Source organism: Anopheles stephensi, chromosome 3 (assembly GCF_013141755.1).
Source record: "Anopheles stephensi strain Indian chromosome 3, UCI_ANSTEP_V1.0, whole genome shotgun sequence".
NCBI classification, from domain to species: Eukaryota; Metazoa; Arthropoda; class Insecta; order Diptera; family Culicidae; genus Anopheles; species Anopheles stephensi.
Window position 1 is genome coordinate 1,193,682 of NC_050203.1, and position 13,446 is coordinate 1,207,127.

The window sequence follows — 13,446 nt, forward strand, 5'->3', positions numbered from 1 at the left end:
TAATTAATTCGGTTCCCGCAAATTGCACCTTTTGCATGAAATACTGTCATATGGCAGTACAGGGCAAATAATTTTCTTAACAAATTATAATGAGAAGCTAAATTCAGATCGAAAAAAACGATCTTATCAACAGCTTGTTAGTGACGCTCAGCCAGGCACTCCGACTGGGCGCTCGACGGCTGTGGTACGATGTGGAACTGTTTTCAATTGTGTTCGATTGTTTGAGCGAGGAGGTCGCATCGTTCAAAAGTAAGGTTCCGCTGGGTGAAGCGTTTTTAAAATACGAAACGCGGATTTCCCTGGTGCAAATAGGTTTGGCATTCGGTCGGGCGGTGCGTTCATCAGTCGATCGTAGTGTGTGCATAAAAACGAATACAAAAATAAGTAGAAAGAGACACCCACACACCTACACGTGGTTGCCGCAAGCTTCTGCTGGCACACCCGAACGAACCACTACAACCCGAAGTCCGAACCGTTTCCGTTCCGTGGCCGTTGATTGAATTCGTATTTCGAGCATTACATAAAACCGTTTTTTCGTTGCCCGTTTTTCATTTCCGACCAGCTCGCAGCTTCCGACTTGTGTGGTCCATTCTTTCGCTGCTGATCCTACTATCGTCGAGTGTGTTCTCCGCGTGCCGTACACTAGATATCACCATGGCTGATAAGGTTCGTGTTTGCATCGTCGGCTCCGGAAACTGGTAAGTGTGGCAATGGCTGGGGACACCGGAAACTGGTGCACTATCAAATTGTATTTTGTCCCTCCGACGCTGGCTGGCTGGCCTTGAGCAAATCACTCGCAGTGTAGCGTGATATCCTTGCTCGAACATGTGTGCGTTTTGAGCGCAATAGATATAGGATAAACAACATTGCTCCTCCGCCTCAATGTCAAGGCAATCAAAGTGTGCTGTTCGTGCAATTTTCCGGGGTAAAAAAATGAGACAAAATCCGCTACTACCGTTCGACCTGCCGACAGACGGTCGGAGGTCAGGGTTACGTAAAGGAAGCGCGATAAAGCGAAACGATTCTCGCGGGCAACAAACAACATTAAAAAAGCTACGATGTGTGTGTGTATGTGTGCGTCGGTGTGGGAGTATTTACACATCTTATCATAGGAAGAAAGGTAAATTAACAGAAGAAAATGACGGAGCAGGGAAATGTCCCCAATCTGACCTACTACTATTGTCGAAGAGAAGGACAGCTTATGAAGGTTATGTTCTTGCGCCCTGATTATTTTCGGAAAACATTTCACGGATTTACCACAACAGCGGAGGGAACCGAGGGAAATATGCTTCTCTGTATGTCTGTGTCCTGAGGAAGAGGGTCAAAATTGGATCAGCAGTTGATCGGGGATGTATTTGTTTACACATGTCAAACAACGAGCAGCAAACAAAAACTAAAACCAAACGATTAACTCCTGCCCTTACGCTTTACCTTCTAGGGGATCGGCCATTGCCAAGATTGTGGGCGCCAATGCCAAGCGGTTGTCCACGTTCGAGGACCGTGTCACGATGTACGTGTACGAGGAGATGATCAACGACAAGAAACTTACGGAAATCATCAACACGACGCACGAGAACGTCAAGTACCTGCCTGGACACAAGCTGCCCGAGAATGTCGTAAGTTTGTCATTTTTTGGTTCCATTCCTTCTCGCTTCTGTCGCAGAGAGAGACGGGAGGTTTGTTTGGCCTGTTGCGCGGGTGGCCACGCTCGGTATTTTTAGATCGCGTACACCCCGTTTGTCCTTTGTCACGGTGCCAAAGTTCCGATGCTCGTAATTATCAGCCGCTCTTCAAGAGCCATGGAAGCTTGCTCAGGTGTGACCACCCCGGGGTCGCTATCGATAGCGTTGGAGAACGATGGAGAATAATTAATTACCACACGATAGCCCTAAGTCGGCTTATCGGTTGTTTACCGAACCGAACTGTTGGTTTTGCGATTAGGCCGCCTGTTTTATGTTGTGGGCCAAGTTTATCTTATCGGAAGGGAGGACTTCATATAGTTGCCTACCAGCGATTAATAATTTCTGAGCACTGAACGTGTCGAAACGTCTTCAATAAGTGTCAACATTGTGTCCGGTCGGACCCGCTGGGACAGTTGATGAGATTTAAATGAAAACGACGTGAGTCATTTATGGGTCATTAACGAATGCAAGCGCAAAGCTGGGAGTGATGACTGCATTTATCTCACAATGCGCCAACGCTCCGATGCCCATGTATGCGTGTCGAACAGTGCAACGGCATTCGTGGAAGTTCTATTCTCTCGTATGCACTTCGCCTGATAGCTGTGTAGCGCAATTAAGTGTCGAGCAGTTTTGCACGTGACCGCACGTGGCATGACGCGGAAGCTTGCACGGTGCGAGATTGGTTGGCCTCAAGTAGTCGCGTTTGCTACTGCGTCTAGTATGCATCCACTCGAACGAAGTAGACAAGTGGCCTTAGAAGGGCACTAACTAGAGCGCACTTCCATCCATCATTTCCCGTCCTTTTTCGGGGAAGCGAATTGTTTCCGGGCGGTTTTATTACATGCCTACACCGACCGTTTGATTGAATATTAGACCGTTATACTTTCATCCGCGACTGAGTCACAATCTCTTTTGGACCTGTTTTACATAACCGTCGACAGCTGTTCCGAAAGAATTGGTGAGGCAGGCAAAGGTTATCACTACTACCAAGCCCTCAAACCCACCGGGGGCACTGGTCAATTCAAATCATCAGCTCATGCATTTCGCTCCTGTCCGTGGTGAAAAGTCATTCGGTCGGAATTTAACCTCTCCCGAGGCGGCCAAACGGGAAACCTGTTTCGACTTTATCGCGCTTATCATTAACCTTCGACGGACGGACGGACGGACGGGCGCCTGTTCGACAGCTGTCTTACGTTTGTCAACCCGGTTTTTCGGCACCCGAACACACATCGAACGATTATGTAAGGGAAAATGTACTGTTTAAATGGCTTATTGCCCAGGGCGTCGGTTCGAGAGCAACAAAACGTCGTCCAGATAACGATAATTGATCAAACAAATGGTATGCAAATAGCTCGCGTTTCGCGTTATCATCATTCGCTTGGGAAGACGAGTGTCTTCAGATTCTTTCTTTGTTCGACAAATGGTGGGGTGTCTTTTTCGGACCGTCTTTCGGTAGCGATCAATGAACCACATCCATCGTAAGGCCGATCGCCGGGTGGTGGGAGTGTTGGGTGGGGGGCGAGAGCACATTGCATCAGATGCAGCCGCAAATGCACTCTCTTGAACGGGGAATTTATTTTTAAACCTATCGACAGCAGGGAAACCGATGCAGCAAAGAGACATCGTGATGGTTCACCGTGAATAGATGGAGTGTTTCGTTCCCTTTTTAGGAAGAAATCGGCGAAATTGAGATGAGCAGACTTGTATCGTAATAGCGAACTGTCGTTCCTAACCTTGAGAATGCTCGATATTTCGTCCCAGATCGTATCGTGTATGAGAAGAGCAAGCCGAATAAGTACTTGACGCATACCGACGCATTAAGGAAGTTTTGGAAGATTCGACTTCACTAGCCACCCGACGATAATGATCCGTTTCCGTGAATCTTTCAACAATATTTCCACTATCCTCAGGTCGCAGTTCCGGATGTCGTGGAGGCAGCGAAAGATGCCGACATTCTCATCTTTGTCGTGCCGCACCAGTTCATCCGTGGGCTGGGCACGCAGCTGCTCGGCAAGATCAAGCCGACGGCCGTCGGTCTTTCCCTGATCAAGGGCTTCGACGTTGCCGAGGGCGGTGGCATGGAGCTGATCTCGCACCTGATCACCAAGCATCTGAAGATTCCGTGCTCGGTGCTGATGGGCGCCAATCTGGCCGGTGAGGTGGCGGAAGAGAAGTTCTGCGAGACGACCATCGGCTGCCGGGATATGAAGATGGCGCAGACGCTGCGTGATCTCTTCCAGACGCCAAACTTCCGTGTGGTGGTGGTGGACGATGTCGATGCGGTGGAAATCTGCGGCGCGCTTAAGAACATCGTGGCATGTGGCGCCGGTTTTGTCGACGGCATGGGATCCGGTGACAACACGAAGGCGGCCGTCATTCGGTTAGGTCTGATGGAGATGATTAAGTTCGTCGATGTGTTCTACCCCGGCAGCAAGCTGTCCACGTTCTTCGAAAGCTGTGGTGTTGCTGATCTCATCACTACGTGTTATGGTAGATGAGTGAAACGGTGTGATCGGTTTCGGGGGGTACCGAACTAATGCTTTACGCTCCCTTTCGACTCCAGGTGGCCGTAATCGCAAAGTGTCGGAAGCGTTCGTGAAGACGGGAAAAACGATCAAGCAGCTGGAGGACGAGATGCTCAATGGACAGAAGCTGCAGGGTCCGATCACTGCCGAGGAGGTGAACTTTATGCTGAAGAGTAAAGGGATGGAGGATAAGTGAGTGCCAGCAACACGGCCCGGGATCACCTTGAAAGGCTTTTACTTTACCTTGCTCTGCTTCCTTTCTCCGTAGATTCCCGCTGTTTACCGCCATCCACAAAATCTGTACCGGTCAGGTTAAGCCGCAAGGATTCCTGGACTGTCTGCGCAACCATCCCGAGCACATGTAAGTCAAGCTACTCCTTCTCATCTTCCTATCTTTTACTCTCTTACTCGCATAAGCAAAACCGACCCGAAACACGCCATTTAAATTCGACCAAAATTTGATTCACGCAAGCGTTTGTGTGCGCAAACCAGCAGACCGAGAACCGTGTTTCAGTACAAAACGGAAGCAATATTGCGAGCGAGGAGGAGGATAGTGTTAGGGACCCGAACACGCTGGGTTGCTTGCTGTGTGGCGGTTGAGAGTTGAAAGCGTTAGAGTTGCAGTAGAAGACAAACAAAAATTGGATACAAATGTTAGCCACATGTAGAGATGATGATGGTGTGGCGCCCCTTAGAGTTGACCGTTATTAGGAATATTAGCATCCAACCCTCGCAGCACAGCACCCGGCGTAGGCGCTTTAGTAGAGTGAGCGTCAGAACCAAACCAACAATATGAAATGCTGGAAAGCAATATCCACTAGCAGAGCAGCTCAGCAAGTCAGCCTCAGTCGCAGGATGTACTAAAACACCTCCTTCCGGTTTTCTGTAGTAGGTTTAGCTTCGTTCCGTTTCGTGCACAGACATTTCTGCTTCATCGTTAGCATCTCTCTCCAGTTTTGCTCTTTGCGGTACGGTTTAAAGCGTTGGCGGTCTGTCTTTACTTCCTTTCGGCAATCCTTTCATTATGCGTCAAGTTGGTTTCTTTTCTGTTGGTTGCACATAATGCGATTACTTCATTCGTACTCTTTTCCCGTAACATCGCTTTTGTGTACAGTATCGTATAATATATATAAATAGTGTGCATTTGTTGATAACACAAGACGGTAGCATGTGCTGCCATGGTTGCCGTGTTTTGTGGCCTCGAACGCTAGCGTCGGTACTGGAAGGGCTCTAAGGGCGGCTACCGCTTGAATGTTGAATGCGGGCGGGCGGGTGTAGGTAAAAGAGAGGCGCATTTAGAGTATGTATGTTTGTTTAATGTTTTTGTTTTTCGTATTTAGTTTAATTTTGCTAGAAGCTCGATAGAAAACAAAAAAACGCCGGAAAACAAAGCAATGTGTATAGGCATGAATAATAAGCGATATCTATGTACATTCGTTGTTAATATATATATGATTTTGGAGCTGTGTATGTATTGAGTTTATGTATTTTACTTATGTGTAAGTTCGTTTTTCCCCCTTTTTTTGTTTGTTTTTTTTTTTGTACTCTTTATGCAAATAATTTCTTATTTTTTTATAGGCAAAGGTTAATTGTTACAGCCAACCACATGTGTTATGTTATCACCTTGTACAACATTTGTGATGCAGACCGGTTCGGTCGTAGGATAAGAGTGCCTTTTTGCTTCAGAGCTTTAGTGCAATGATAACACGTAGATAAAGTGCAATTAGACATATCATCTCTGTGAGGGGCATTTTATTCATTCGTTTGTTCACTCGTTTCAGTTTATGTGTGAAAAATCTGTTCATTTTCTAAAAGACCTCTGGAAGAACACAAACTTCGGTTGCTTGTGGTGCCATTGAATCGCTTGTGCATGAATCCGTGTAATGAGGCTGTAGCTAAATCCAAAGTGCATGAAAAAGTCGGCTTGATTGATTGATTCCCAGATTCGGAACAGCTTCTTTGGGCTTGAAGCGGACACGAAATTAGTTGTGTAATAAATTCGCACACCTTCATCCATTATTACACCAACGCATGTGCATGTTTAGTGCATTCGTTACATTGGTTGCTTCTGAAACACCCTTTTCTATGGTTTGTTCCCGAGCGAGGATCTTCCGCTCACCCCCAAGTTGCTCATTGTGTGCTCATTGAGTGTTGACCACGAGTTTTATGTTATTGTTTTTTTCTTTCTCTTCTCTCTCTCTCTCCCCGTTTACCTGCGTTTTAGGACAACATGGGCAAAGCTCTAGAGAAATGCACGTTGTTGCGCTCACACAATAAAGTTGCCATTTCTCGCTCTGTAATAAGATTAACACAATCACACCACATCCCACAATCCCACACAGCAATCGCGATCGCAATTTATTCGGATTTTGATGCTAGAACGCAAGATCCATCGGTGTGCAATAAGATCTCAGGATAAGCGAAATAGGGATGTACTATTGCTACTGTCCTTACCTGTTCCCAAAGCACGGCTCAGGAGGTTGTGAAATTTGCATTTACGTTGGGCGGAAAGCTTTCGGCAAGCTTAGCTTACACATTCCGTTTTTGGTTGATTTTGCTTAACTTTTCTATCCAATAGGAAATGTTTTGTAGTTTTGTTTTGTGTTTTGGATGGTTTTGTAACTAAGAGAACAAAAAACCTTTTTATTACTGATATTATTTTTGAAGGGTGTTTTTATCTTTAAATGAAATACTGTTTTAGTGGTGGTCTATCTACGTATTATTGAACGATTAACATGCTTGTGGGGAGTTTGAACATGATTCCTAATACATTTAGAGATAGGTACAGAAGAGAGGTGTGTGTGTGTGCTGCGCGTTGTTAAAACAATCCAATATCCATCCATCGTCATCGTCGAAACAATTGTTTTAGCATAAACGGAAAACCAAAAACCAATCCTGCAAGATATGTGATACGGAAAGCTGATATAAAAAAATGAATAAACAGCAACAGTTATTGGGCTTCAATTGGTATTCAATTGTTGAGAAACACAAAAACAGATAAGGGAAACAATTTTATTAGAAGAAAACCCCACAGCCCCTTCCTTAATCCCATATCGTACGATTGTGAAATCCTCCCGGTTCCTTTCCGTTTACCTTCATCCGAATGATTAGTGTTACCTTTATATGTTCGATTGGAATTTCCTCTGTGTGAAGTAACGTTTTCGTTGCCGTTCGGTTTGTATCCATGCTCATCCTTGTGTTTCATCATATCCTGCACCGAATGAAACTGTTTCTCGTAGTGTTTCTCCTTCGTGTACGCCTTTCCCATTGGCAAAAGTTGCACCATTCTATGTTTAAGCTACCACCACCACCACTCGGCTGCTAGTGTAGAGTAACGTGAACTAATTTGGTTTTTCCTTTGAACTTGTGTTCTGCTCGATGGGCGCGTGTTTGTGAACAAGGTAAGTACCGCATCCGTTTCATTCCTTTGTGACACAAAATCTTCATTCAAGAGATTCCAACTCCTAAGCCAAACATGTCGTGTGGCTCAGCCGCGAACAAACCGTCTGTGGTGTAGTAATGCATTCTCTCGTAATTTTCTTTTCCTTTTGTTTGTAGGCAAACCTTCTCCTAAGTCGATGCTGTGCATTTGTCGTGGAGTGATGTGGACTCTTGCGCGGCAACTATGCTAAGATGCAGCGGTGTACGCATCACACAGAACCGGCCCTGATGAAAACATTGATGAAATCATCCGGGATTAGGAGATGTAGCAAAACGTAAAAGTAAAAGCTTACCAATGAAGGAATTTAAATGACGAAAACTCATCGCCTCGATATCTCCTTCCCCCTTCCCGCCACCACAGCCCCACCCAATCGTCCCTCAACACGTCGAAATGATACGCGAATCTTAGGCCAAGCGAATTTTAGATCTTTCTATTTGATAAATGTTGTTATAGCAAAATGAACGAGAAGTATTGTACATAGGACGTAATAAATTCGAAAAATTTAGACATCGGGAATGCGTGGAAGCTTTGGTTGTGTTCATATTAGTTGGTTTTGAGACGTTTGATCTCGCTGATTTTTTAATATACTTCTATACTCGCTGAATATACTTTTTCTCTGCAATCGAAGGTCACAATCGGCGTTGTGGTAAAATTTAAATTTGAAACGCTGTTACGTGGATCGGTATACAAGGCCGGTTTGAAGGTTCGAGACTCCATTGTCGGCGCTAGCTCTTTCTCTTTTCATATTCACTCTCGCTCAATTTTTGAGCTTTAACTATGGACCAATATGACGCATTTGAAAGGCCATAACGCACTATGTGCTTTACTCACAAGAGGAAATGCAATTTCTCTCCCAGGAACGATGATCGTTAAAAATATACTGCTTCTAGTTTGTTAAAAATATTGCAAAAACAATCTCACACAGTACAATCAAAATCTTTGCGAATTGGGCATGATAAAGCTATCTGGAAAAAGTTTTCAATTTTTCTCACCTCTCTGCTCACCGCATCTCACTCGATGAGATGCCTTCCTTCTCACTTCTCACCCGCGAGTCGCGTTCGCTCCGGTCTGCTCACGAACGTGAGGCAGTGTGGTCAGTTGTCAAAGTGAACTGTGCCAGTCCGGAGTTGTGATGGAATTGTTTCGTTTTCCGGTGCAGGTGCAATAAGCAATAGGAGAGGAGAGCAATTGTAGGTGTTGTGCGAAAAACCGAAGAACAAATGCGGGTGTGGAAACCGAAGTGAAATAGGGCGAGTGTTTGTGCTGTCCGGCAGGCAGGTTTAGCTGAAGCTATGGAGCTAATCCCCTGGCTTCCAGGCACGGGGGGTATCGATAAGCTGACGCTCCAGAATGGGGCTTCCAAAACCGAAGCGGAAAGCTGGCAATCGTATCGGTTGGAAAAAGGCACAAGGTTATCCTTTGTTGCGGACATTCACATTCGGCTGGCGGATAGAGCCTTCCGTCCCATACAACTCCAATTTGCTGGTGCTGCTGGAACGTTTTGTTGTTGGTGGTGGTGGTGTACTGAGTGTGTGTGCTGTATTGCTAAAAGAAAGAGAGCGTTTGTATTGCGTCCACTCTGCGTATGCGTAACACCCACCCACTCCACCCATCCGTCCATTCATCCATCCATCCATCCACGGGTGTACAATAAAAAAGAGCCTTCAGAGTAGGGACCTACGGAAAAAGGGACAATTCGGCCGCCCAATACGACCCGACAAAAAAGCAAGATGGCGTGCTGCACATTTGGAGGCCTCTGGGTAATAAATCCCTTTTGCAAGGGTTTCAGGACGCAGCGTGAGGTTGGGGGTGGTGGTGGCCGAGCGAAATATCCCCCCAGAGCGCGGTGAGATTTTCACCGCGCGCGCTCTCTTCCAGATGGTTTTGCATGGCACCACACCACACATACACACACTTTCTTTCACTCACCACGGCACCATGGGGTTGGTGTTGGTACGCTTGTTTAACCCTCACGAGGCCACTGTTGATCGGGGGTAACACCGTCCGTCCGCAATCGGCACACGGTTCTGGCTGCTTTTCCAGTTGAATGGTGGTGTTGTGCACAAGTGCGCGCACGCTAGCGTGTATGCGTGCGGACGGTGCTTTCTAAGTATGTGTGCGTGTTTGTGTGCCTACTTATCCTTTTCTATCAGAAGTAGCAAGGAAAAACGCATCCTTCGAGAACGGGGTTTATTATTAAATCGCTTCCATTGAGCGTTGACGTTTCTGGAGAAGGGTCCTCGTGGATGAGTGTGTGTGTGTGTGCGAATATGCGTGTGTGTTGTGTGCCTCGGAATGTGAAGCAAGTGTCCTGGATGAATGGTGGAATTTGTGAAAAGAAACCCTTTGGCCAGGTTCGTTTCGGCACTTGTTTTGAACCAGTGTGCTGTGTGATCTAGCCTATTGGAAGAAGAATCTTTCACATACGGTCGCTTTGAAGGAGGGTGAAAATGATTTGATGTAAGGTTCCAAGAATGATGATTCATACGACAACGAACCAGCACAGAGCACAAAACAACGAGCGTCATTCATAGGAAAAGGGATTTTATTAAGTCAACTCCATTTGCGTCACCAATTTGGGCTTCCGTTTAGTTCATTCGGTTTCTAGCTAGTGCCAAGCAGTCGTCGATTGCATGGTTCGTCCTTGAGAAAACTTGATAAGTGCCAGCGGAACCGTGAAGAATCGCAACCCACGATGGATAAAGGAAACAGATGATGTGTTGTAAGATGTACGTTTGTTTGAGTTTAAACTTAAAAGGACATCCAAAGTGCAAGAACAAAGCAGCGAAAAAAGGGATGGCGAGTGTGGTCGTGTTTGGTGTGCAGAAAGAAGCACATAAAAAATCATAAAAAATGCTAAAGAAACGAGTCCAATGTCATGAAAGCGACAGTACTAGTAGCCTGTGTGTTTGTGTGTGATTGCGTGTACGAAGATGATTGAAATGTGTCAAAAGCAACAACAACAAAAATCGCTACTTGATGAGGTTGCTCTTTCGTATGCGTGCCTTGCTCTGTGGCGGTGGTGTGCGTTGTGAAGCTGTGCTGGGTTTAAAACGAATATAAAGCAAAATGTGTAATTGTGTGCTTATCATGCTCTCTCTATTGGTGCGTTTTTAGCAAGGTGTTTTTAGTGTTTCGTATTATTAGTGAGTGAGCCGTGAGAGTGAGTGAGTGTGTGCGTGCGTGCGTCGTGTCGCAGGTTGCGGTGGGTTGCGCTGGGTTTGACAAATACCCCCGCGAAGCTCCATTGCGTCCTGTTCTCTAGCAAACTTCTCGTGACCCACCCGCCCAACGCCGTTGTTTTGGGTACAGAAGCTGCATAAAGGAGCGTTTGTCTGTGTGCCTGTGTGTGACCCTCTCCCGTCGTGATCAACAAACGGAGGCACGGAATTAAATCATGTCGGACAAAATCAAAGTAGCCGTGCGGGTTCGCCCGTTTAACCGGCGAGGTAAGAAGCTAGAAAAAAAAACAAACTTTTGGGAATGATGAGGGAACGGGTTGTCGGGGAAGAGTCGCGCAAAGTGGAATGGTGGCAAAGTTGTCAATCGAGGTCTGGTGGCCCGGGTGTGTTTCTGAACTGTTGCAGCTGTTCGCTGCGTGCGGATTACTCATACTCACCAATCATCATCACACCATATGAGGCGGCACTCTGCAGCTGATGCCGTTAACCAGCGAAAAGGCGATCGAACAAAGGCACAAAGCAGAGAAATCAGTCGTGACGTCGAAATCATTAGTCAGCTTTTGGAATACACCGCCTACTGCTACGCCAATCCCCCATTGGCACCGAGTTATTTTGTGGTGGACGAATTTCGAATCGAGCATCACTTCCGGTTCGTCGGTCCCGTTGAGTCGCTGCCGGAAAAAGCCGTTTACCAAAGTACCCAGGGACGACGCTTCATTATGCCACACTTTGCCACTCATCAGCTCGATACTATCACAGCTCTTCCTGTCAAGTTCCTAACTCCAGACTTTCTATCTCTCTTTCTCTGATTCAAACTTTTCCGATTTTCTTTGCAGAGCTCGAACTGGCAACAGAAAACGTAATAGAAATGGATGGAACACAGACTATTTTGAAATATCCTGCCAGCCTAGACAAGATGGAAAGGTAAGGCCGTACACTCGTACACACAAGCATGCAAGCCTTCTGCGTCACCGTTGTGGCCATATGAAATATGCAAGTTTCACACAACACCAACAAAACCGACCACCGACCAAGGGGCAAACGCTCGACAACGTGTTCTCTCTAAAACCAAAAAGCCAAATATGCGTGTGCCCCCCCCGGGGTCGTAGCTTTCCCATTTGTGTCCGACTGCCCGGTGAATGGTTAGAATGGCTGCCCCGGACAGTGGTCGGAGGACGATAGAGTGAAGAAGAAGAAGCAAAAAAACGCAAACGGAAATCAAAACAGAGAATTATTTAAGCGCACGTTCTGCGTCTGTACACACGCACGCAATCGAGTAGTAGGTGGTAGGTTGATCAAGGTGGGTGGCAGGGGTGGACGAGGTCCTGAAATCGTCAGAGTAAAATGGAAAGCAAAACTACCGCCTAGAGTCCCTAAGCCTGCGAGGAGCGTTGAAGGGCAGTGGATGCGTGTGGCGAAGTTCCATTCTTACGCACTAGCCAGTTTGAACATCGTGGCCGTGATGGACGGTGGTGGTAGGTGGTTTAGCATAAAATACTAACGAAAGAATCCAACTCCCAACCGCTTCCAACCTCGTTACCGTGCAAACCAATCCAGGGTATCCATAATGCTAGAGTGATTGCTTCGATACATTTCGATATAGGACTGGAGTTTCGATGGATTTGGGTGTGTAAGGGGATTTATTGGATTTCTCGAACGCTAAACCCTTTCGGGGTTTGGTTATACAAGGGTTATGCAAGGATAAAAAAGTTGTGTACTCCTTTTTGATATTTTGGCAGTAATTATAGAAATAAGGCAACGAAAGCATTGTTATTTCAAACCATTAAAAAAAAGTAAGATACATTGGATTTTGGATGTGGAGGACATTTCTAGATAATTCTTGTCCAAAAACAGCACGACTGTGCCTTAACGCCAACTAGAGGTTCCGATTTATTGCATATATTTGAAGTTGAACCTCAAATAAGACCTCAAAATTGCTTTGCAAAATAGCTACATTTCAATTACTGCTTGTGCTCCATACTTTTGTATTTAAACTTGTTGTTGTAGGCTCGGTACATTATTTATGGGGTCGCAAAGGTAATTAAGTGTATGCCAAATATCTTGGAAGCGCATAAATCATTCAAAATGTCACCGGCAAACAACATAGAAAAAAAATAGAAGATATATTATTCATGATTGTCGTTGGTTCGTGTAGGGTTTACACACAATTCATTACGATGGTGGAATATTGTACAGTCTGTGTCCCGCACAACTCATTTTGCGCGATATTCTCCCTTCAGGGTAGAAGAAAATCCATTGTATCGGAAAGGTTCACAGTTTTCCCAACCCTTCTTCCCTGGGCTCGTGCAGCATTTATATGACAGTATCATAATTATTTTTTTCGGGAGAACTGAGTTTGTGGTTGGGTGAAGAGGTTGAAGAAAGAGTAATTTGAAGTTGTATGGACGTGGTACTCGCTAATACATCACCAACCTCATGAACCTCGTTCCCGGCTCGTCCACCAAGATTTTACGAACATTTGCTTTATCGACAGTGGAAGTTCCTGCTCGGTGCTTGCTGGTTCACGTCCTATTTTCGTGAGCGCGCCCTGGATTGTGCGATTGTGTCGCCGCTATTGTTTTTCGTACGTGCATCGATTTTCTTCATTCAAGCCT

At 45.9% G+C, this 13,446-nt stretch overlaps 2 protein-coding genes across 11 annotated transcripts in view; both read left to right on the forward strand.

The window, feature by feature from the left end:
• Positions 1–93: 93 nt before the first annotated feature.
• Positions 94–8,174, forward strand: LOC118512095 (glycerol-3-phosphate dehydrogenase [NAD(+)], cytoplasmic). 3 transcript variants are annotated; one of them, XR_004906233.1, is made up of 8 exons: positions 94–249; positions 563–698; positions 1,439–1,616; positions 3,593–4,172; positions 4,246–4,399; positions 4,476–4,568; positions 6,432–7,608; positions 7,766–8,165. XR_004906233.1 is itself a non-coding variant. In XM_036056060.1 (7 exons), exons 2-7 carry the CDS (start codon positions 655–657, stop codon positions 7,779–7,781), a joined length of 1,065 nt encoding a protein of 354 aa, XP_035911953.1. In that variant the 5' UTR covers positions 94–249; positions 563–654; the 3' UTR covers positions 7,782–8,174. The 3 variants fall into 3 exon arrangements, 2 of the variants coding, with proteins under 2 accessions (XP_035911953.1, XP_035911954.1); XM_036056060.1 differs by lacking the exon at positions 6,432–7,608 and having other exon boundaries at positions 7,766–8,174; XM_036056061.1 differs by lacking the exons at positions 94–249; positions 563–698; positions 6,432–7,608 and adding an exon at positions 798–1,120 and having other exon boundaries at positions 1,266–1,616.
• Positions 8,175–8,730: 556 nt separating this feature from the next.
• The window catches only part of LOC118512044 (kinesin-like protein KIF13B), a 28,006-nt gene continuing 23,290 nt past the window's right edge, over positions 8,731–13,446 (forward strand). For 4 of the 8 annotated variants that reach the window (XM_036055867.1, XM_036055873.1, XM_036055872.1 and 1 more), the window contains exons 1-3: positions 8,731–8,839; positions 10,767–11,098; positions 11,668–11,755. In XM_036055867.1, coding sequence (XP_035911760.1) covers positions 11,047–11,098; positions 11,668–11,755 — 140 coding nt within the window. In that variant the 5' untranslated portion in view covers positions 8,731–8,839; positions 10,767–11,046. Of the gene's footprint in view, positions 8,840–9,859; positions 10,110–10,241; positions 10,379–10,766; positions 11,099–11,667; positions 11,756–13,446 lie in introns of those variants that run through there. The other 4 variants (XM_036055869.1, XM_036055870.1, XM_036055868.1 and 1 more) reach the window with 4 other exon arrangements.